Source organism: Gigantopelta aegis, chromosome 6, assembly GCF_016097555.1.
Source record: "Gigantopelta aegis isolate Gae_Host chromosome 6, Gae_host_genome, whole genome shotgun sequence".
Lineage (NCBI taxonomy): Eukaryota > Metazoa > Mollusca > Gastropoda > Neomphalida > Peltospiridae > Gigantopelta > Gigantopelta aegis.
Window position 1 is genome coordinate 86919011 of NC_054704.1, and position 25485 is coordinate 86944495.

General features: G+C 37.5%; 2 protein-coding genes and 1 long non-coding RNA gene across 4 annotated transcripts; all 3 read right to left on the reverse strand.

Annotated features, from left to right (window-relative positions):
* Positions 1–1964: 1964 nt before the first annotated feature.
* Positions 1965–9037, reverse strand: LOC121376258. 2 transcript variants are annotated; one of them, XR_005958426.1, is made up of 4 exons: positions 8989–9037; positions 5996–6189; positions 3953–4059; positions 1965–2279 (listed from the first exon to the last, which is right to left on the reverse strand). It is a non-coding gene; the product is annotated as an uncharacterized LOC121376258 (long non-coding RNA). The 2 variants fall into 2 exon arrangements; XR_005958427.1 differs by lacking the exon at positions 8989–9037 and adding an exon at positions 8158–8238.
* Positions 9038–11170: 2133 nt separating this feature from the next.
* On the reverse strand, positions 11171–15651 carry LOC121375731 (calmodulin-beta-like). Its single transcript, XM_041503335.1, has 3 exons — positions 15175–15651; positions 13333–13430; positions 11171–12779 (listed from the first exon to the last, which is right to left on the reverse strand). Exons 1-3 carry the CDS (start codon positions 15325–15327, stop codon positions 12569–12571), a joined length of 462 nt encoding a protein of 153 aa, XP_041359269.1. The 5' UTR covers positions 15328–15651; the 3' UTR covers positions 11171–12568.
* Positions 15652–17411: 1760 nt separating this feature from the next.
* On the reverse strand, positions 17412–24664 carry LOC121375329 (calmodulin-like). Its single transcript, XM_041502731.1, has 3 exons — positions 24314–24664; positions 19227–19324; positions 17412–18361 (listed from the first exon to the last, which is right to left on the reverse strand). Exons 1-3 carry the CDS (start codon positions 24458–24460, stop codon positions 18151–18153), a joined length of 456 nt encoding a protein of 151 aa, XP_041358665.1. The 5' UTR covers positions 24461–24664; the 3' UTR covers positions 17412–18150.
* Positions 24665–25485: the final 821 nt, after the last annotated feature.

Here is a 25485-nt window from a genome sequence, read left to right on the forward strand (position 1 = left end):
ATTAATGGACCTTGCTGGAAATTGTCAAAATCGAGAATGACACCACACGCACGTGTACGGGGCAACTGCGTGATGCATGTGCAAACTATGGAATGTGTTTCGGTGTGTTGATAAACAGACCTGAACGTTCTTTACTAGGATGTCTGTGGTCAAAACGTATGTTCGGTCTAATAGTTGATATTAACATTAATATTTCAGGTTCCCCTACTTTTTTTTGAAGAATATATATATATATATATATATATATATATATATATATATATATAGTCAAACCTGTCCAAGCGGCCACCTGTAATCAGCGGTCACCTGCGGCCACTTTTTAATGAGCGGTCACCTGTCAAATCACTAAAATACCTGTATTAAGCGGCCACATTAATTGTTTACTATTATATAAAAGGGATATTTTAACAACAGCGATAAGGTGGAGTAAACAGCCGATCTTCACACCTTCAAGAATACTAATATCCATTTAGTCCCGGCATTTCTACTGTGTATCAGTTGAGAAAGGATGACTCTGGAATGCACCTAATTGCCTCTGGGCAGGCTAGGCTTGACATTTGTAGATTCACTTACTATGACAATACACCGCATGAAGTAGAAATTAAATAATTAAATATAGAAAAAGAAAACAAACTTGTTGAGAATGGTAAATTTAATACATTCCATTTGCATTTTTGTCTGAAGGAGAATTGATTTATAGTCAACTTGAAGCACACATCCGTTGATTAGGAGTACAGACGGTAAAACAAGAAACAACAACAATATATGTGGTAATCTGTAATCAGCGGTCACCTGTCTTAAGCGGCCACTTTTATCTACACCCTTGTGTGACCGCTTAAGACATGTTTGATATATATATATCACTTGTAGATATGGGTTGATTCCACACCTATTGCAGTTCATTCTCAAGGAAATCATACCAGATACGTTACCGTAACTAAACTGATACTTGCTGTGCGATATAAATGTACAGTTCATATAATCATATAATCTCATAACAGAATATATATGGACGTTCAGGAATTAGAAGCTCTTTGTGTGGAAATTAACAAGAACAATTGTGAAATACTATGTAATAGGTACATTTTATCTAGCTCCATCTAGTAAAATTGAGTTATGAAACTTGATCGAATCTTTGAATTTTAATGGTAAATACTGTAAAAATAGATTACTTATGTGCTCGGTTCCAGCTTTCACTAGTAATAAAATAACTTACAATAATCACAAAGCATAGCAAAAGTATTACAATTTAATTTGTGTATCCTCTCCATTATTTGTCACAAAACCTGATGTTGGGGCGGAATTTAGCCCAGTCGGTTGATTGCTCGTTTGAGGTGCTTGCGTTGCAGGATCGAACCACCTCGATGGATCTTTTCAGCTGATTGGTTTTTTATCGTTCCAACCAGTGCAACTGGACAAAGGCCGTGGTATGTCTGTGGGAAAGTGCATATAAAAGATCCCTTGCAGCATTAGGAAAAATGTAGTGGGTTTCCTCTTATGACTACGAATCAAAATTACTAACTGTTTGACATCCAATAGCCGATGGTGTCGTTAAACAAAACAAACTGTAAAACCTGATGTTCTTACGCCATGCTGTAGTGATCATTCAACCAATCACTGTCCAGGGCCCAATTTCACAAAACATCGTAAGCCTAGTTTTGCAAGTAAACGTAAATCTACGACTAATCCACACGTTTTATTACTATTATAGTACAATAAATATAGTTAGAACTATACATATTTCATGTTCTTTTGTCCTTAAAATGCTCCATCTAACGTAATGATGTAATTTTCTTCGTCAAATAGTTGCCAAACACATGTAAACGTATGCCCGACATAACTGCTAGTCGCAGACGTAAACTTGCATTGTTTTGTGAATTAGCCGCAGGTTGGGTCTGTGTTTAGTGAAAGGAAAAACTACTCTATCAAAAGAATTATATGGCATTATTTAGCAACAGACATTCTTGGTTTGACATCTTTTATTTCTGACACAAACTGTTAAGTCCGAGTTTTAGCATGCCCAATCGCCATATTTTAATACGATGAGCGTCAGGTCTATTAATAAACCAAATAACAACGTTTCGAAATCTAATGTTAGTGATAATGTTTCTAATTACAATTTGACGATTTCCATACGAATTTTTTGCTGAATATTTTGTGATATTTTGTACACAAATGTTTTAAATAAATATGTATGCTGATGCCTCAGTTTCCAAGCAGATGCCTCACTAACGAAGTACATCAACCACATTGGCGTCTAGCGCCTCCGAGTCGCGTTTCTGAAAATAAGATTAAATTTAAATTTAAGCAAAATAACGTTAAATACCTAACAGGATTTTATGTTCCTTTCCATGGTGTGCTATTTTCATTTTAGGTCAGATAAGCAGAATAATATTAAATATCTAATAGGTTTTGATGTTCCCTTCCATGATGTGTTATTTTCATTCTAGGTCAGATAAGCAGAATAATATTAAATATCTAATAGGCTTTTAATTTCCTTTCCATAATGTGTTCTTTTCATTCTAGATCACTTAAGCAAAACAATTTTAATTATCTAATAGACTTTTATGTTCCTTTCTATGGTGTGTTATTTTCATTCTAGGTCACATAAGCAAGCGAGTCTCCTTTTGTCCCATCCAGAACATAACTTTTAAGAGCAAATGTTTGAAGACTGAACTAATTTGAAGAGACAAAAAGTTGTATGGGTACAACACTGGACTTAGGAATAATTACAGTTTCACAAGCTTGATTCATTGTTTTAGTTTCAAAATTACTTGCAATATAATGTTCCAGACGGAACAAATCTGAACAAGTAAACCGTATTACATGGTCAGGGCCTTATCTCCGTACAATGCAGAGTCGAATGGGCATTTGTTAAAATATTATTTCATTCCACGAATCGCTATATATCTAGTGCCTCGTCTAGAGGTTAACAACCGCTCCAGAGGAGATCCTTTACTGGAGATTTCATCCTTCTTGCACCGCCAAAAAGATACTGTCACTCTGAGACTAGTTTTTTAAAATCAAAACTAGCACCGGTTAGAGCTCATTAGAATAAGTACAGATGTAATGAAATGCACTCATGAATCACTGTCATAACTGTGATGATACCAGGTGTTCGCTAAAGATGAGCATATCCTGCCTCACCGGTGGCACCCGTCATGAGTACTGCCACCACAGCTCGTGTTGATAATTATTTATTATTATACGAATGATACAGTTTACCGTATAGTTGTTTTACATAAAGAATACTACATGAGTGGCCGTTAGATACCATTCATCTTACAACGAGAAAATTGATTCTTACACATCCGTTGGTGAGAAGATCATTCGTTATTTTTGATAACACATACTTGTCAACACATATACGTGCGTTAACATTTTAAAGACATGACCAGGTCACCAACGCCATACTATCCAATGAAAAAAAAAAGAACGGTCGAATCGATCACACCGTGACGTACAAGTTAACCTAAGTTGACTTTCCTCTGAGTCACAAGTTAACTATAAGTGCAAGGGCCGTAAATAGGTTTTCGTTGGAAAAGGCATTTAATTTATTTGAAAACTCTTTTTTTTTCAGGATATATAAGAAATAGAATACAACATTTGTGTGGCGCCATAATTATTATTTCATATCAGGTGAGTCTGCTGCAATTAAATTTTGTTCTCGACACATTTTTGTTTTAGTTATAGGGACCTTAATTACCCTCTACAACATTTCAGTGAAAAGGCTGCTTCCTTACAACAGATTTCTAGAATAAAATATATGTATATGTATAGTTTATCAGGTATTATGTTCATGTATAATCTGGTAGATTTCCCAATTAATTTTTTTTAATAGATATTTGGTATCGCCAATAAAAGTAATTAATACTAACTAATGATATTATACATGTATAATTGGTAATTTTGAATGCAGCTTTGTGGCTAGGAGTTTGGATCTAAAACGTACGTTCAATCAATTTAAACCTTGATCTTCGCAGTCTTTGGCATATGCACCAAGAATTCGTCCAGCGTAATGCGTCCATTACCGTCCGTATCCATCCTCTCAAATAGTTCCTGAAAAAGTATCATTCCAATCGTGTAACAACATGCATGAAAAGTGTTTAGTTTGTCTGCATTAAAAACAAAAAAACTACAAAAAAACAACAACCCCACAGTGGGTGTGTGTTTGTTGTTGTTGTTTTTGTTGTTTTTTTTAAAGATTTATTGCGCCCAGAACATAGGCAGTGAACAGGTTGGGGAGCCGTGGTCACTGCCTTACAAAGTACATATTTAAACAATAGTATCTAAACAAAATATGCTATTTAAATATGTTAATGCTTTCTATGATATTTATAAGACGGAAAGAGAGAGAGAGAGAGAGAGAGAGAGAGAGAGAGAGAGAGAGAGAGAGAGAGAGAGAGAGAGAGAGAGAGAGAGAGAGAGGGTGCAACAGCAGTAGATAAGTATAAAGAATAAAGAAGTTGTGGGGATATTGAGAGAGTATTAGAGAATGACATTTTAATTAGTACTCTATTTCCAAGTGAACTTTCAAAGCATTATTTTTAATTAAAACATTCTTTCAAAGAGTGTTTTATAGGGTGTCCATTGCTTATGAAATGCTCCATAGTTGCAATTTTTGTAATAAATATATTTTTCTATTTCAAAATTATTTTGTAGAATATTTTTCGCGGCATTAACATGTAAATTTCATTTTTGTATTTTCATACTATAAATATAATATTTTATGTTGATAGTCAGCCAATTTACAAAATCACCTTTTTCGTTGTTGATCATGCCTAACATAACTATGTCTCTGCTTAGGGTAATATTAATTCCAGTTTCATTTCTTATCCATTCTTCTATTGCTTCCCACAGAGAATGTACTAAACTACATTCAAATAAAAGGTGTTTTATGGTTTCAGGTGATTTGTTGCAAAAACTATAGGCACTGGAATCAATATAATTAATCATATTTAGAAATTTGTTAGTTGTAAGAATTCGGTGTATGATTTTATATTGAAACCAAAATAATGTTGTGCTTTTGACAGATCTAAAGGGTAGAATGTAATATTTTTCCCAATCATATATATCATAGATATATCCTTCTTTAGAATATTTTATTTGTGATTTTGGAATGGTGGTTTGAGCGTTCAGTAAATCATATATATGTTTGCAACCTTTCTGATCTTTGAACAAAACCTTTAAGTTATATGGAAGAACAAAATTTTTTGTAATGCTATAAAAACGTCATCATTTAAATTATCTAGGTTGTAAATGAATGATTTTATAGCACTGACCAATGAAGCATATTCCAGAAACTTGGTAATTATGTCGTATTTCTCTATGTATTTCACAGTGGGTGTATATTAAATGTGTTTCTGATCATCCCAGTGTTTGTACTAGGACAAACTTCACTTTAGTTCCTAATATATATTTTCGTGCGAAATTATTAGAAGACCAAATCCAGTTTGGATTACTTACAAACATTAGGACGATAAAAAAAAAAAAACCCATTTAACATTGAATAAGTATACAGTTAATGCTATACTAAACAAGAAACTATATTTAGTTCATCAAGATAAACCTCAACATATGTCTGTCGAGATTTATCTTGATGAACTAATATTTAACATGCATCTTTAGTCATTAAAATATTTTATCAGTTGGAAACATCTTTCAATGGCAGCAAACTTAGGACAGTCTCTTTATAAAAATGTGTGTAATTTCAGATTGTGCAAGTACGCAGAAATTTAGTTTATTTCTTTAAAAATAAAAAAATAAATGTTACTGTATAAAGGACCTTAGTGCCGTAAATTGGCTATCCCCTCCTACCCACTCCCGTCCCATCCAATACTCCATTACTGGTCCCTTGATGTGTATTGTCTTGACTATATAAAGGACCCTTTGCTGGAGCAGGGAACTGGTTATTTCTTGTCTATCTACCGTAGTTTAAAATGTGCTGTGGAGTCGTTACAAAACAAAATGATATTCCTTGTTTGTTTTTTCTCACCTGTAGTTTTGAGAAGGATACGTCTAACCCTGATGACAGAAACATGCTGCCCAACTCTTTGATATCCAGCCAGCCGTTTCCGTCCAAGTCCAGTTTGAGAAAGTGTTTCGTGTAGAATGCGCGCTCTTCCGCTGTGAGATGAGACATTGTTCAATAGTTGACAAACGCGCGCCTGTATGTTGTAGTCTAGAAAGCTGTGGAAGAAAGGAATGTTCGTGTGTCTACAAATACGTTCTTAAAGGGGAAGTCTGAAAGTTGACCAATGACCAAAAATAAATTTTAATTTTTTTTAATTTTGAAACGTAAAAATTATACCTTGAATTATATGTCCATAAACAAATTACATCCTAATTATTTACTGGTATTTTATAAATATATATTATTGCAAAATTCAATAATAGCGACCAACAGGTTTACACGTGACGTCACAGTTTGAATTTGAATAGCATCTCTGTATTGACAAGGAACTGGCTACCACTGTAATGTATAAGCAGTGAATATCGTCTATGTACTTTACATTTTTGGCCCAGAATTAAATTGGCGAAATGTGGCACTTGCAACTTTGAGAATGCACCTTTAATGTTAAAATACTGTTCATCGAAATTGACTGCTGTATGACGTAGTTATAAGTTAACCTCAAACTGATATAGGTGAAATGCAAGCGCAAGTGTAAATATGTTTTACTTGGTTACTTGGAAGAGACCTTTAATTTCTTTTAAACCAAGTTTTTGAGGATATCTCAGAAATAAAATACTACACCCGTATCCGTTAGATACCATTTATTGTACAACTCCTTGCTTAAAATCGTATAGAACTGGCTTTCGAACAATATATACGTTTTATATAATTTACAGATTAGCAGCGTGTGGTTTTAAATTTACGTTTACAACACGTCGTGGAGTACTGGTTATAACGGGAAATAATACAAAGAGAGGTGGACCAGGAACTCTAATCGCATATTTGGTGAGCGATCTAACACAATAGTTGTATCCCCCCCCCCCCCCCCCCCCCCCCCCCCCCCCCCCCCCCCCCACCCCCCCCCCCCCGCCACACGCCAATTAATAGTATAAAACTCCTTAAACGGTTAAGGAGAAACTTTTCTTTAAGTTTCTAAAAAATTTCCGGATTTTTAAAAACGCAGTATTTTATCAGTAAAAATATTTGTAAAAATGAATGTGGTATTTTTTAAGTTTGTGGTATACAATTTTTAAGTTGTTTATCGTGCGGTTCTCTTAAAACACATATTTTTTACAATAATAAGTTTGGTAGGGGAAAAACATTATCTGACACTATCAGCAACGTATAATGGTGTATGTGTCTGTAGATAAAAATGATATTTGATATTAATGTTTTTGTCATACTAACATTTGACCTCCCTTGTTCTTGTTAATACCATAATATAGCTATCGATCTAAGGCAAACTGCCAACTTGAACCATAAAGTGCAACATATTTATGTTTAATAAGTATTCCAAACACTTCAACTAATAATTATAGGATTTTCACACTTTAATGTTAGTTTTGTAAATATGAATTTCTGCCGTTTGTTGTGAATGCACATTTGTTTTCAAAACGTTTCAACAATAATCATTTTAATTACTCACAGTGTGTCTATCATTCACTTTCTGGACAGTTAATTTGAAATATGTCCCTCATACACGAAACAGTAGTTCATTTATGCCAAAATGTCAGATTTAAAAAATCATCAAGATGTCCATTTGATTGGTGACCTAAAAATCTAATCATTCAGTTTGTAGGCGGGTTTAATATAAATATTTGGGTGGTGATTTGTGCTGCTATGTTCATTGATTGACTTGTTATGATATATTTTGTTTTCTCTACACCCAAAATATTGTACAATAATTTGTCCTCGCCTCATTATGTTTGTGGGGTGATATCCACCGAAAAGCTGCTCTCGTACTAATTTATTAACTCCAGACATCATAGGACTATTAAGAAAACACCACGAGAATCTGCCCGCCCAGGTGATACCAATTCGTTGAATTTAGGGTCTGGCCCATGGACTATAATGACAAATATATGTATTTGTCCTGCAATCATTATATATATTGGCAAGATAGATTTCTAGATTTCCTGTCAATGGCAAAAACTATAGCTTTTTCTTTTCATGTAGGACTGCAGGTAAATAAAACAACAGATTACCGTCTCAAGATACCGGCGTTATCCTTGCGGCATTCACCATTCTAACCTTCGTAGAACAGAGCCAATATTTTAAGGTAGGAACTGAAAGTAATATTTATTTTTGCAATATGTTCTGCTATTGACATAACCAAAAATTATGCAGTGGCCAAGACATTTGTTTGTTTTTTAATATAGGCCTTTGGCCGAAATGTTAAAAAAGAGTTATTTGTATATACATTTTTAACATCCCGTTTTAATCAATTTAACTACAGATTTAGATTTGCTATGTCAGTCTTTGGGGTGGCACTCCTCCTACAGGCAACGTAGCAAACATCATTGCCCGGGAATGGCAGTCCTCCTACAGAAAACGTAGCAAGGATGTCATTGTCCTGGGAGTGGCGATACTCCTATCGACAACAAATATACAAGATGTAATCGTCACGAGAGTGGCAGTCCTCCCATAGGCCAAACACCGGATAGTGACTCGCGGGAGCAGTTACAACAGTAAAAAGTAAGTTTAATTAAGGCATTCATCTTTTCTTTTGATACAATTTTTAGGAAGACCCAGAAAAATATAAAAATCGAATTATTTATGAAATACAAAAAGGAAAAACAAAAGTGCTCATACAATGGCAGCACCCTTATTATTATTAATTTTGGTCTTACAAAAAGTTCATTTGTAGTTATTGAAACTGAAACTATTTGCCGGATGAAGAATAATTAGACTTACCTGATAGTACAGTGGATAACTGGTTTTCTCCTAACTCCAACAAGACCCTCCCCCTTCCAAAAACCCCCCACAATAACAACAACAAACACAAACAATCTAACAAGAAATACAAACATGCTTACCACTTCGATCACTGTAATCGGTGTAATGTTTGTTCCTTGTTCTTACGTTTATGCGTAGTCTATTGTCGTAAACACGCTTTAATTCGTTAACGACAATGGACAACACGACAGCAGTATCATAAATCCACTGCCTGGTTCATACAGTTATTCTTGGCACAGTTTACATAGCAAGATCTGAACATGTATTATAAAACAAACGGGAAGACAAATAAAACAATAAACTAAAAAATACATGTAGGTGGATCAATAAATAGACATAAATATAGACAGATAGGAATATGCATGTATATACAAGTGGCAAGGCTTCTAGATTATGGTAGTTCAATGTTGGGCTAGTAAATAACTACTAGTGTCATGCATGACGGCTAGTGAATTTTCAATGTTAGTGTTTTAAGCTCTATCTCCCTTTTTAGTGACATATCTGATTATTACTATTATTTAGTAAAATTGTATTAACTTAAAGTAAAGTAGGACAAGTGAATTTTTAATTGTGGCTAGTAAATTTTTTGAATCACTGATCCCATGGCTAGTGGGTTTTATAAAGATTCTAGAAGCCCTGCAAGTAGACAGACAGACAGACAGACAGATAGACGGACAAAGAATGACCTATATACAAATTATTACAAATGTATTTAATGTTATGTAAGGCAGTGATATGGCTTTCCAATCTATTCACTGTTTATAAACTATAAAATAGAACAAAATAAGATAAGCAAGTCTGCTAAAGGTAGATTTATTGGTCAATACAGAATCTCGAAATTGTTTTTTATAACACTGTTTAATTATTGATGAACATATATTATTAGCTGTACAGTATAGTCTATTCACATATATTTTAATGACACGTGAACGTACATATAATGCATTTCAAAAATATATTTTCTGTCATTAGATAGCATTGTGTTACAAAACCGTTGTAAATACTTTTTGTTTGCAATATACATTGGAGATCACTTTTTAGGCTTTTGGTTGGTTGTTCCATGCTTTATCTACAAATGAGAGGTGATCTCGACCACGATATATAGTTCCAGTTGTAAGAGGACTGTCACTTTATAGCGCGCTAGTACCGGTGTCAAAAACCGTTCTACAATTGCCGTGACTTCTAAAGTTAAAGTTAGACTTCTAAAGTTAAAGTTAGTTTTGTTTAACGACACCACTACTACTAGAGTACATTGAGTTATTAATCATCGGCTATTGGATGTCAAAACATTTGGTAATTTTGACATTTTAGTCTTAAAGAGGAAACCTGCTACATTTTTCCATTAGAAGCAAGGGATCTTTTATATGTAACAGAAATAATGCTCAAAATATTTTGAGGGCGAAGTGTTGAATGAAATCGAGTTGTGTTGTAGGACGTTTAGTCGCAGGCTACAAGTTAAGTAAAAAGCATACTACAAATCGTATACTACAAACTTGTCGTTACTATTAGTCGCACAGTTAGAACGACCCTTTACATATTTCAAAAGATTTCAAACATATAAATAACCTGTCCTGCATTTAAGATTGATACATCAATGACCGTGGTATGTATTTGTTCTAGGGTTGACCAACCCGTAACAGTGAGTGGCGCGTTACATGTATATAACATAAAAAATATATTTAAAAAATCAAATTATCAATATACATGCTTGTACATGTACACGCGGTCATTACCGATAGGTATTTACCTCCTGCAGACAGATTAGCCAAACTACTATTATTAGAACGGCAAGAAACGGACAACAAATAGGTGTGGTTTAAAATATGCTGAGGCGTCATTAACCAAATATTCCTTTTCTTTCGTTTCCTTTATACAGGTACCTGGTTAACAGAGGTTTCAGTTTGAGTACGCTTAAATAGAATAAAAATAATAATAATATACCGATGTATGTTGAGATAGAATTATATATCAGGAAGTAAAATGTGGTTTGAGCTGGCCTACTGCAAATAATGGACAAGAAATACATTGAATGTACAAACATAAGCTTACGAGATTGGGACGGGCGGGAGAGGGTGGGGGGCAGGGAGGGCAACTAACCCCCTACTGCTGGAGCAAATCCTAAAATTTGGGCAAAAAACGATAGAGATATTCGGGGGAAATGTGCTAATCTGATACCTTTTTAACATGTATTTCCATCATTCTACCAGCAAAATTAGTTGTAATTCATAAAACAAGCGTAGTGATTAGTTTGCAACTCTATAATATTATAGCTATTTGGCAGTAATGCTAATTTTCGTTTAATTCTGGCAAAAACCAGCCAGCCTGCCCGCTTCCCCCCCCCCCCCCCATTAGAAAACGGGAGCCCGTACGCTTATGTGTAGAGACATTGACATCCCAAGTAGGACTGTGTAAATAATAATAAGTAAATGTCGTTCAGAAAGATCCTTCAGGCGAAAAATACACCAGGCCTGGTTCTGGATCTGATTCTGGTTCCAGCGAGAAAAAGAAACACACTAAAAGTTTCCACACCGCGTCTGAGCCGAGGGTGCTATGGTTGTTATGTAACAAAAAAGTAAGGAAAAAGTGATGCAACATTGATTTAAAATATATTATTAATATACAACTAATTATGAATCCAAAGACAATAGCTTTTGTCGATAAGTGATTTTGGCAATTTTGTTCTTCATAAATCGACTTCCTAATTGTTCATCTCGAGGTGTTTTACCTTTACACTTTATTATGTAACAACCATTGCACCCTCGGGACTTGTTCTTTCGTCTCTGCTGACACAAAACATGCGTTATATTTTCACACTGCCAGATTGACAGCTGCACAATGTTTGTACCTTACTTTTTAATTTTTCTTATTATTAACAACAGGAAAGGTATACTAATATATTAATCAATGTGGCATTCTCATAGTGGTTTTCCACAGATATGAACGCATTTGCAATATATTGATAAAATGTAACAATTACAGACCCAGGTGTCAAAATATATTCCCCAAATATGGTGTCTTTGCCACACTCGCCAGACCCAAACCCATAAGTCTGTTTTGGGCCTTTGCCGGGAATCCGTTGCCATGGCAACAACATTAGGATACTTTCTTTAACGCACAAATTAATATGATATTCGGAAATGCATCTCGCTACCATTCCACACATATAAAGTTTAATGTTTCTCGTAAAGTAATTTTTATTCATCACTGAACACGGGTCTTTCTACAGAATCGTCACTGTGCTTTTTGTTGTTTTTATCACCAGAAAACATTCAAAACGACTTGAACACAATATGGCTGAACTATTTCTTTAGTACCCTGTTGTTTAATCACTAAACCTATGGCCGTAATAACGAACTATAATGAATAGAGGAGGGCAGTTACGTCTAGAAAACTACAGAAAGGTGATATTTTATGTTTAGAAGCCACTTTCCATACTATCTAGGCGTCTGATGATGCTAGCAACTGGAGGGGCAGTTATTAACTCGTCTCTCAAGAGGAGGGGGAACTCATAGTCTGGCCATATCAGCTTCAGAGTTATGGAGGCCACCACCCCTTTTCCCCGCCCCAGCGTATGACGCCTACATTTTCATCTGTGTCCTGAATCCGTGAGGTTTTTTTCTGCTCATCCTCTGGTTATTTATCTAGGTCCGGCCTGCCAGCTTATGTGGGTTTATGTTTGCTGTATGCCACAAACTCCTCCAGGCTTACTTTACCGTCGCCATCTTTGTCGAGTTTTCCCACCATTCTCTCTGCGTACTGTAGCGTCACATCGCGTCCGCTTTCTTTGAGCGCAAGTCTGATTTCCGAAGCCGTCAGAAAGCCATCTCCGTCATTATCAACATGGTTGAACGAACGCCGCAAGTTCGCCTCTCTAAAACATAAATATAAATAAATATTTACATAATTATCCCTCATGTGTTCCACATAACTATGGGTTATAAAATAGGTTTCAGACGCACCCCTCACCGCCCCCCCCCCCCCCCAAAAGTGTTTATAAACATTGTTATATATAAAAATGATACATAATTATGCGGTGTATGGCAGTGTCTGAATATGATTTTGAATCGTCCTAGCCAGTGTACCACGACTGGTATATCAAAGGCCATGGTATGTGCTATTCTGTCTGTGGGATGGTGCATATAAAATACTACCTGTTACTAATAGATAAATGTAGCGGGTTTCCTCTCTAAGACTATATGTCAGAATTACCAAATGTTTGACATCCAATTGCTGATGATTATTAAATATTTTATGATTTTGAATGTTCTTATTACGTCATTACAAATGTTTAATTGAATATGAACTGCATACGTAAAATGTATTGTACTCGGATCCTCTTACAGCTTTAGATAGGGTGTATACCACAAAATCAAATCCCACAGATGACAATAGTAACATAAAACGGGGGTTGGTGAAAAACATACTCTCTAGTTTCCTCTGGTACAGTGTGCGGCATAGCTGCAAGGAATTCGTCCAGAGTTATAATCCCGTTGTTATCCTTGTCGATCTGCGAGAAGATGTCCTTCAAATATAGTACACACACATTTAAAATGTTATTTCTTCTACCAATAATAGTTTTAAAACCCCGAAACAACCACACACTTAACAAGTAATGAAGGAAGGAAATGTTTTATTTAACGACGCACTCAACACATTTTATTTACGGATATACGGCGTCAGACATATGGTTAAGGACCTCATAGATATAGAGAGAGGAAACCCGCTGTCGCCACTTCATGGGCTACTCTTTTTTATTAGCAGCAAGGGATCTTTTATATGCACCATCCCACAGACTGGAAACAAGTAATGAGTAAACTATGGGACCAACTACTCCAGCCAATGCATCACGACTGGTACATCAAAGGCCGTGGTATATGCTATCCTGTCTATGGGATTGTGCATATAAAAAGATCCCTTCCTGCTAATCGAAAAGAGTAGCCCATGAAGTGGCGACATCGGGTTTCCTCTCTCAATATATATGTGGTCCTTAACCATATGTCCGACGTCATATAACCGTAAATAAAATGTGTTGAGTGCGTCGTTAAATAAATAAATCATTTCCTTCCATTCATTTCACAGCAAGGGGTCTTGTTCTTTTCCACAAATTGGACAATCATACCATAACCTTTAAATGTTAATGTAATAGCGGTTCAGTATTTCTTAATGACGGACAATTACAGCTCCAACAGTTGTTTCAAACTGATACGCAGGGCCGAACCCAACTTGAAATTATGGGGGTGGGGGTGGGTTTCAGTTAAAAATCATGGGACAGTAATATAGGGTCTTCTCTAGCTCGTCATAATTTACATTTTAAAATAAAAAGTGTACTTCGTAGTTATGAGATCAATTGCACCTCTCCCTACCCACCACCCCGCTAGATATAGCCCTGTATGCCGGTAAGCATGTGTGTGTAGTGTGTGTATATAATTATATGATGTATGTAGGTGTGTGTTTGTGTGTGTGTGTGTGTGTGTGTGTGTGTGTGTGCGTGTGTGTGTGTGAGTGTGTGTGTGTGCGCGCGCGCGTGTGTTTGTGTTTGCTTTTATGTATTTGTTTGTGTATTTGGCTTGGTCTAAAAACATGATCACTATATAGACTGGTTAATTAATGTTTTGACATTTTTAAAATTCAGGCTGTAATGTGTATTCTTGCACTTAAGTTAATGGACATTGTTTTTATGCATCATCATCATATAAATATTGACATCTATAGGCGGTCTCAATAACCGGAAATGGGTCAAGCCTCACTGAACCCATACAAGTCTCACTATACTGAAGTATGCGTGCATGCATGACTTATGTAAGTATACCACATTTGATATTTACCCTCCGGCTTTGTTTACTTGGCAGAATTCCAGCGTTTGCGTATCTCATATATATTTTTAATTTTACAGGTCTATAGACAAGCGCAAGTTGTTTATTTCGACTTCGAGTAGTAATTTCTATAAAGTTATTTGTTTTAAGAAGGGTGTTTGTGTGTGTAGTATTTGACTGTTTTATATGTATGTATGTATGTATTCGTGCGTGCGTGCGTGTGTGTGTGTGTCGAGGCTGACTGTTACATACATAGATATTAACGTACTGGCGCAGGGGATAAATAAGTCCTTTCTGGCCTCACAAATTGTCCCATGCCGTTGCTGGAACTCGAACCTGTGGCACCGAATCGCCCTCAAATTGTATTTAGTGTGTATATGTGTTTGTGTATGTATGTATGTGTGTGTGTATGTGTGTGATCTCCGTGTAAGTATCTGTGTGTATCTGACTCACCTCAACCTGTGACCTGGACAGCTTTAGTTCGAGCCCTGTACACAGTCCAGCAAACTCGGGTAAATCGAGCGCCCCGTTTCCATCCGTGTCCACCCTGAGAAAGGCGGCCGTGTAGGACTCTCTCTCCACTCGACTCAAGTGTGCCATGGACATTCAAACACGTCTTGTTCCAGTCAGAACCCGATATAACAACGCGTGGCAGCCTTCACACTATTCCCCCGCTGACCAAGTGTACAGTATACCAGCTACCGTAGTCGGCGTATAGTGAAATGTAATGTAGGTCACATTACTACGACACTATGTACACAGTCACTTTACCGCGTATTAATATTACTGAACACTAGAATGGTTTTCAGCAATGATCTTTGTAATGTTACTAAAATCGACATGTAATATTGATTTTTACCCTCTGAATACATTAACGAAGACATCAGTAATATAGAGCTGGTGTCTTGATTTATATATGGTTTATAAAATTGTCTTGAATGTGGTTATTTTAAAAGGACCTAAGAGGCTATTGAGAAATGTCGCCGATACGACAAAGAGGAATTTCCCTTTAAACACGTTTGCTACGCACTGGGGTGAAACGTCGCTCAATAAAATAAGGATTATTTATAGATAAGGATAGGCTACTCGCCTTTGGGTTTGACGGTCATCCTGATCACGGACGGACAACATCAAGTAAAGGTTTAACTATACCAAACTGAATCTCATAGGCGACAATGTTATGTATGTTGCTAACTATGTATGATCCACAAATATGAATATTACACCTCCTCAAAATTATTAACTAAAATAAAGGAGTTAAAGTTTGTTTTGTTTAATTTCACCGCTAGAGCACATTGATTTATTAATGATCGGCTATTGGATGTCAAACATTTTGGTAATTTTGACTTATAGTCTTAGAGAGGAAACCCGCTACATATTTCCATTAGTAGAAATGGATCTTTTATACGCGCTATCCTACAGACAGGATAGCACATACAACGGACTTTAATATACTAGTCGTGGTGCACTGTCTTGAACGAAAATAGCCCAATGGGCCCACCGACAGCGCATTAGGCGAGCACTATACCACTGGGCTACGTCTCGCCCGTATGTTGCTAAAATCTATAACCACTCATGTATATTATAATACTACCAATCCTGCTACATATATACATCTACAGTGTCATCTTGGCTTGTCAATACAGTTTATACTTTTGACAAATACATTTTTCATTTCAGCTTATGTTCGTGCTTATATCCAAGCATATTCAAGCACGTTGTTATGAGCACACACCTCAGCTATCTGGGATGTCTATACAGGACCGTAGGTTTGTTGTTACTGGTTAGTGAGAGAGAAGAGGGTGTAGTGATCTTACACCTATCCATTGAGTCGTTAAAACTCGCTCTGGGTAGAAGCAGTACTGGGCAGCGAACCCTTATCTACCAGCCTTATGGCTTAACCACGACACCACCGAGGCCGGTAAATCAAATACAAAGAACAATGCAATACAAAAATAAAATGTTTAATTAATAAAAATACATAATATAACAGCATGTCATTCATATTATTTATAATCTAAATCTGTTTTCGACAGTAAAAGTATATATCTATGGCGTAATAATGTGCAGTTATTTACACTAACTTAAATGGTGATAATGATAATTTATTTTCCCGATTATATTCAATTACGGTTTTTGAATTACAACTCTGCTTGCCTCGGTTGATAGCAATATTCCACTTTCCCACATACATGATAGTACATACAACGACATTTGAAATACTAGGTCTGGGGAATTGGTCGACCATTATAACATACACAGGTCTACCAGTTGAGCCTAGTGGGGTATGAGTAAATTATGACCTAGCACGGCTTCTTATGAACATTGTCCATACCTCATATTTAATACTAATATTAAAGTTGGCATGTCCCACCCTCCCCCTTTAACGTCTGGCCCTCACTTCACAATATAGCGTATCCGCCTATGGATCGTGTAAGTAAGGGCCTTGCAATTAATTACCGTATATATTGGTGTGTGTGTGTGTGTGTGTGTGTGTGTGTGTGTGTGTGTGTGTGTGTGTGTGCCTGCCCAAACAATGAATTGGATATGGGCATAATAAAATTGTTTGGCATAATATTAATATCATGTAAACCAGCGTGTTGCTTACACCGTTCGTTTTAAATGCACAACATAGAAGTAAAAAGAAACAAAAGAAGAAAGAACCCCCCCCCCCCCCAAAAAAAAAAAAAAAAAAAACCCACCCACCTACCCACGTATTGGCGTTCAGCAATAGCGAGTAATGCTAACGTTCGCAAACTATTAGAATCGTTTCCACTGGAATCGCTTAAACCAGACTAGCGAACGTTTTCTTTTGTTTTGTGTTCTGTTTGGCAGAACGCAGAGCTGGACGCCGACTGTGTGCCCAATTAGGTAGTGTCCCGTAATTGGATAGAAGCTTGAAAATAACGTTAAATGAATCATTCAGACTAAGCACTAGACGAATGAAGCATAGCAATTCTTCTAATAATGACTACAGTGCAGATTATAATTTCTTTCAATATATCAAACTACTTTGTATAATACCACTCGCTTCAGAATAGTCACATACAGACAAAATGCATAAATTGGCAACCAGGGAGCTGTGACTATGGTAAAACTGATTCGTTAGTGCTGGAACTTATGAACAAGGATACGTCTTCTGTGTTTTCCGTTCATTACATGTCTTGTTTGCATTCCTCTATGGATGAAACTTCAGAATTGTTCACAACACACAGTTTGTATCACCGAATAACGCATAGGTATATTAATATGACCCTCAGTCTGAATAGAATACACTGTTATTCATCCACCTTTAAAATCCGGTGGATTTTCAAAACTGCACAACAAATGTTGAATTGTTACGTTTCACCAATTGTTTTCCTTTTCGTATTCTTAGTTTTGCTGATGTTTTTTGTTGTTATTCTCCAACGAATTTGTACCACCATTTGTTCATTTTTTCTTTGATTTGCCATATGCTATGTATTCTTCTAAACTAACGCGTCCATCACCATCAGTGTCTATTTTGTCTACCATTTTAAGCGCATGCTCCAAGGTGATCGTTCGCCCGGCTAGTTTAAGCGCTTGGCGGAATTCTTCGGCGGTGAGATAGCCGTCACCATCCTTGTCGATTTTGTTGAACGAACGCCGCAGGTTCGCCTCTCTGAAACGGAACACACATTGACATGTGAAAAAACCCCAATGTACTCGGATCCTCTTACAGCTTTAGAGAGGGTGTATACCACAAAATCAAATCCCACAGATGACAATAGTAACACAAAACTCTGCTAAGCTGCTAGTTTCGTATATGATGGGGAAATAATCATCCCAGTTTTAGTAGGACCCGCGCATGTCTCAATGACTATAGTTCCTGGTATAATGATACCAGTTCAAATTACAGAAATGTACTGGCCAGATGAAACATCACTTCGTGACAACAAGACCTGTTACATATCTCACCACTGGTAGGCTTGAATGCACATCGAACTTTAACCTGGAGGGATGCTATTTGGTGTAGAAGCGGGACGTAGCCCAGTGGTAAAGCGCTCGCTCGATGCGCCGTCGGTCTGGGATCGATCCCCGTCTGGGGCCTATTGGGCTATTTCTCGTTCCAGCCAGTGCACCACGACTGGTATATCAAAGGCCGTGGTATGTACTACCCTGTCTGTGGGATGGTGCATATAAAAGATCCCTTGCTGCTAATCGAAAAGAGTAACCCATGAAGTGGCGACAGCGGGTTTCCTCTCTCAGTATCTATGTGGTTCTTAACCATATGTCTGACGCCATATAACCGTAAGTAGAATGTGCTGAGTGCGTCGTTAAATAAAAAAAAACATTTCTTTCTTTGCTATTTGGTGTAATGCTGTTTATACGCCGGGATACTTCTAGTTTTAGATAAAACTGGCAACATGTTTTGTTTGAAAAATACATTATAATGTAGTTATAGTACTTTCTGATTTGTCATTTTACGACAACACAAAACTAAACTAGTGTGTTGGCTAAGCTGATGGCAACAAAAACAAACATACTCTCGAGTTTCTTCTACTGATTTGTGAGACATTGCTGAAAGGAATTCGTCTAGAGTTATCTTCCCATTGCCATCCGAATCCATCTGATTGAACAGCCTCTGGAAATATAAATAATATTGTAAGTTAACTATAATTCTAAAACGGTTTGGTATTTATGGCATCAATTTGGTATATTTAACGGTCAAAGGCCGTGGTATGTGCTTTCCTGTCTATGGGAAAGTGCATATAAAAGATCCCTTTCTGCATTAGGAAAATGTAGCGGGTTTCCTCTGTTGACTACGAGTCAGAATTACCAAATGTTTGACACCCAATAGCCGATGATTAATTAATCGATGTGCTTTAGTCGTGTCGTTAAACAAAATAAACTTTCTTTCTTTCTTTGTTTGGTATATATGGCATTTTTGACATTCGATTTCGAGATTAAGAGAAAGAATGCGCTTCCGCTTATAGCATATTCTTGCATTACAACCATCATAGAGCTTTAGTTGGTATGGGAAAAACAAGTCTTCTGTTTGTTTCATGTCTTACTATCGCTGAACTGCATATACATATGGCAGTCAAAAGGATATAATTATTGGTCGGTTAAGGCTCTCCTCGGGAGTGGCTGTCTTCTTATAGACGAGGCATTGGATAGACATTCATGGAATTAACCACTATTTTTCCAAATACCCATCTGACTCTGTATTGTGCAGAGATGCGGTCTTGAACGCGGATGACGGCTTTGTCACAACTGAAATATTAGTAGTTGATCGGAGTGCATTTCAACTTATTTTTGTGCTTATATCCAATTAAGGTTCAAGCACGCTGTCCTGGGCGCGCAAACACACACACACACACACACACACACACACACACACACACACACACACACACACACACACACACACACCTGAGCTATCTGAGATGTCTGTCCAGGACAGTGGGTTAGTTGTTAGTTGGTTAGTGGTTAGTGAGAAAGAAGAGAGTGTAGTGGTCTTACACCTACCCATTGAGTCCTTTAGAACTCGCTCTAGGTTGGAGCTATTACCGGGCCGAGAACCCTGTACCTACCAGCCTGTAATCCGATGGTTTAACCACTGCGCCACCGAGGCCGGTAGAAAGTAAAACAGACGCGAAGAAAGACCATGTGAAAACGCGGTGTGCAAAGCTTATGTAGAATCAGGCCTTTAATGACCAGTCAAGAAAATAATTTATACTGGTATTAAGAACAAAAATATAAAAAACAAATTAAACTGATTTAAAAAATCATTTCATTGTTTGTGAAAGACAGTTGCATGGCTTATAAAAACCAAAAACCAGGTTTTGTTTAACGACACCACTAGATCACATTGATTTATTAATCATCGGCTATCGGATGTCAGACATTTGATAATTCTAACATATAGTCTAACAGAAAAGCTGCTACATTTGTCCACTAGCAGAAAGGGATCCTTTATATGCACTTCCCACAGACAGGGCAGTACATACCACGGCAATGTTCATGGAGCTCATGGGTGTACGGGCTCCCTTTTTTTTGGAGGGGGGGGGGGGGGGGCAGGCTACTTTTTGCTCGAATTATACGAAAATGCCCGAATCTGGATAACATTTATTCATATTAGCATTATTGCCAAACAGCTATATAGGGTTGCAAACGAATCACTACGCATTTTAAAATCGATTACAACTAATATTGTGGAAAAATAGGGTGAAAAGGTTTCAGCCAAGCTCATTTTGCCCAAAAAGCTCTATCATTTTTGCCCGAATTTGAGAATTCGCTCCAGCACTGGGGCGAGGGAGGACGGGAAGGGGGGGGGGGGGGGGGGGGGGGTGTGTGGAGGGGATACATAAACACATCGACTTAAAGAAATGGGGAACAATTGGAATTTTAGACCAAATTTCAGTCACTATTAGTCGTAATGTCTGTAGAAAGTACAAATATTTCTTTCCTGGTAGAGATGGTGTGATCCCTAATTTCTTTCCTTTTAGTGATGGTGTGTTCCCTTATTTCTTTCCTGGTAGTGATGGTGTGATCCCTTATTTCTTTCCTGGTAGTGATGGTGTGTTCCCTTATTTATTTACCGGTAGTGATGGTGTGATCCCTTATTTATTTCCTGGTAGTGATGGTGTGTTCCCTTATTTCTTTCCTGGTAGTGATGGTGTGATCCCTTATTTCTTTCCTGGTAGTGATGGTGAGATCCCTTATTTATTTTCTGGTAGTGATGGTGTGATCCCTTATTTCTTTCCTGGTAGTGTTAATGTGATCCCTTATTTTTTTCCTGGTAGTGTTAGTGTGATCCTTTATTTCTTTCCTGGTAGTGTTGGTGTGAGCCCTCATTTCTTTCCTGGTAGTGATGGTGTGATCCCCCATTTCTTTCCTGGTAGTGTTGCTGTGGACCCTCACTCCCTGTTATTATTGGTGTGGACCCGTATGTTTTTCCATCAGTATATCCCAAGTCACGTAATCCTTGTCACGTAGCCGTACTTCATTTACTAATATATTCCATAATATCAATAACAAGAGTAATACCACGACTATAGAGCTGGTAAAATAAATACATTTTGGGACAAATTATATGTAATTATACTGAGAGAAAAAAAAAACACATAAGGGAACACTTGATATTGTAGACCAAATTAAATCCACTATCAGGATAGTGATGTCTGTATAAAATACTCGGATGTAATATGGGACTGAATGTCGCTAATCGATGAGGATTTTGTTTGCATCACTCGTTCGTGTTACTGCTGATGTCATCTCTTATTTGTTTTTATCAGTATATATACTCTTCAAAAAAAGAAACGCAAAACTGGTATATGTTAGGATTGGATAGCAAATTTATAGCATCATATCTTTGCTCAATACCAGAGCAATAAAATTGAAACTTGTTAAACATGATCAGATCATCACTTGGAATGAAATCGTCTATCAAATCAACATGATTAGGCCACCGTATCAAGGTCACGGTCATGGACACTAATATCGAGTATGAGCCCCATGAGCAGCAATGACGGCTTGGCACCTCCTACGCATGGAATCAAATCATGCTTGAATCACAGGCTGGGGAATTGTAGCCCATGTTTGTTGCAAAGCCTGGAGCAGCTGGGGTAGCGTTTGTGGCGCAGGGTTACGTTGCCGTAAACGTCGATCTAGTTCATCCCACAGGTGCTCGATGGGGTTAAGATCAGGTGATCTTGAAGGCCATGGCATCACTCCGACATTGTGTTGATTCAGGAAGTCTGTTGTTATACGTGCGCTATGTGGTCGTGCATTGTCGTGCTGGAAGATGACATTTTCTGCGTTGATGAAAGGTATGGCGTGACGCTGGAGAATTTCGTTGCAGTAACGTTGGGCTGTTAGATGACCTGGGACTTGTACAAGGTCTGTTCTGCCAGTGTAAGTGATGGCCGCCCATACCATAACACTGCCCCCTCCATATCTGTCCACCTGCCGCACACAATTATTGGCATAACGCTCGTTACGTCGTCGGTAAACTCTAGCTCTGCCGTCGGCGCGTAGAAGCAAAAAATGCGACTCGTCGCTGAAAGCCACTCTTCGCAACTGCTGTCGACGCCATATCAGACAACGTCTGCACCATGTAAGCCGTAGACGCCTATGTTGCGCGGTTAAAATTATCCGTCTAGCTGGTCTTCTAGCTCGGATATTGGCTTCACGTAAACGGTTTCTTACGGCCTGGTCCGAAATTCTTCGCATCCCAGGTATGGCAGAAGTTGATGATGAAGCAGTTAGGAATCTGTCACGTAAATGTCGTAGACGTATCTATCTGTCTTGCGCCGGTGTGGTAAGTCTGGGACGACCGGATCTGGGGCGGTCACGTGACACTCCAGTTTGCTGATAATGGTGCCAAAGCCTAGATATTGTACTCTGAGATGTGTTGAAAAGACGTGCAACTGTTGATTGCGATTCCCCGGCTTCCATCCGGCCAATGGCGTTGTTACGTTGTGGTTCTGTCAGCCTGGGCATAATTTCAACGTTACGTAGCGACACTATTGATAATGCGTGTGTGAATGTAACTCAATTTTCTGTCAAGGGGTAGTGCACGTGCTGTACGTGCATGATTTGTACGTGATAAATGTGAGCTCAGCAACCATTATTATGGATATTGTGAAAAACATATTTGCACGTGCTGACGTCAAATCATGCGTTTTGTCAGCTTCAGAATTGCATTATATCATATCCACTAGCTATAGAATAAGATAATACTAAAACATTCACTATTGTGTTATTTCAAAATTAATGTTATGAAAAATATGCTCTATGCGTTTCTTTTTTTGAAGAGTATATTATATTCAGCAAATATTTGTTTAGGCCGTATAAGTGATCCACCGTGCGATCCAGCTTTAAAACGAATTTATGCTGACAGTGTTTATTAGCTCACCGCTGTCAAATGTTTCTCCGGTGTATGTAATATTATACGTTAATTCGCATAGTGTGTTAGGCCTACTGAAATATGTTCAAGATAAAATGTTTTAGTATTACATGTACACAGACTGACCCTGCATATAGTTTAAGTCTTTATTATATACGATCATCATCATCATCATCATCATCATCGTCATCACATCCACCACAGTAACAACAACAGTGGCGGGTCTTGAAATGTTTATAAGGAGAAAGGGCTACATGTTTTGAAGTGGCATCTAAACAAGATGTTATTGAGATGATCTTTATTTATTGCTAGTTTAAATATATTTTGTGAAGCCAAAAAAAAAAAAAAAAAAAAATAATAATAAAAATAAATAAATAAATAAATAATAAATAAAACCCCGAAAAAAAACATACACAAAAACCCGAAACAAAACAAAGCAACACAAAAACACTCAACCAACAATTTAAAAAAGTTAAACAACAATAACAAAACAAAAACAAAACAAACAAAAGAAAATAAACAAATACAAAACAAAACAAACCCAAACTAAACCAAACTAAAACACAAAACAAAACAATAAAAAACAATTTACAAAACCAAATAAAACAAAAACAAACAGGGGATGAATTATAAAGTAATACGTGTCCCGTAAATCCAACCCTGGTCGATAAGAACAACTATTTACACCTATATTGACGTCGAGCTTGTTTTTGTACTCACGTCGAGAGTTGACGGCGAGAACGTGAAGCCGAGAGCGCGACACATGACTGCGAATTCGTCTTTGTCCAGGGCGCCATTTCCATCTAAATCCAGCTTGAGAAAGGCCGCAGTGTACGCTTCTCGTTCGGCGTGGCTCAGGTGCGACATGGTCAACGGTTTGTCAAGTAGCACACTTTCCTTTTTAATTCACCTAGCTGTGCGATGTATTATACGTGTGTGAGACGTAGTAAAACACCGACGTATATGGATTTGGCAAAATGAATGGTTTGCGCAATTCTGATATGGAAAATGTTTCGTTCCCGGATATAGGTAATTTAAGTGGAGCGTGTCAGCGTATTGGCTGATCACACATACTACACTCACCGTCTCCTTACACAGCTGAGAGGACACCAGAGGCGTTTTATGAGGTCGAGCGGTCAGACACCGATACAGAGACAGACAGACAGACAGAAAGAGAGAGAGAGAGAGAGAGAGAGAGAGAGAGAGAGAGAGAGAGAGAGAGAGAGAGAGAGAGAGAGAGGGGGGGGGGGGGGGGAGGAGAGAGGGGGCTGGAGAAAGGCTAGTCAGGCATGTAGGTTACTAGTCTGATGGATTTATTGAAAATAGATTACTCTTCCTTGGAATGAGTATTACTAATACGTTATTTATATTTTAAAATTTTACAGCAGCGTGACATAGCAACTACTTTAATATGACAATTTCTCCTTTTCACATAGCAACTTAAAGAAGGAAGCAGCTTTAATATGACAATTTCTCCTTTTCACATAGCAACTTAAAGAAGGAAGCAGCTTTAATATGACAATTCCCCCTTTTTACCTCCATTTTTGAGTGTAATATTACAAATGCGTATAAAATGTTAAAAATAAAACCCACCAAGCGTCACTGACGACGTGCGGGGATGATGAAAACTATTACATAACAGAAAAAATATATTAGTCGCCCTATGATATCCTTCATGGTTAAGGCCTACTTCCTGTCCCAGGACAAAGGAGCCGGCATAAGTCAACACGTGCGCCCATGACAGGCGTGTGCTACAACAGCTTTCTTTGAATGTGCACTGTCACGGGGATTCTATAATTCCCGTAACTGAATAAAACACGATTATCCAAATATCTCTCCTAACTGTATATCTATTGGATCTCTCTGTAACAGGCAGTTAAACCCTAGTATGG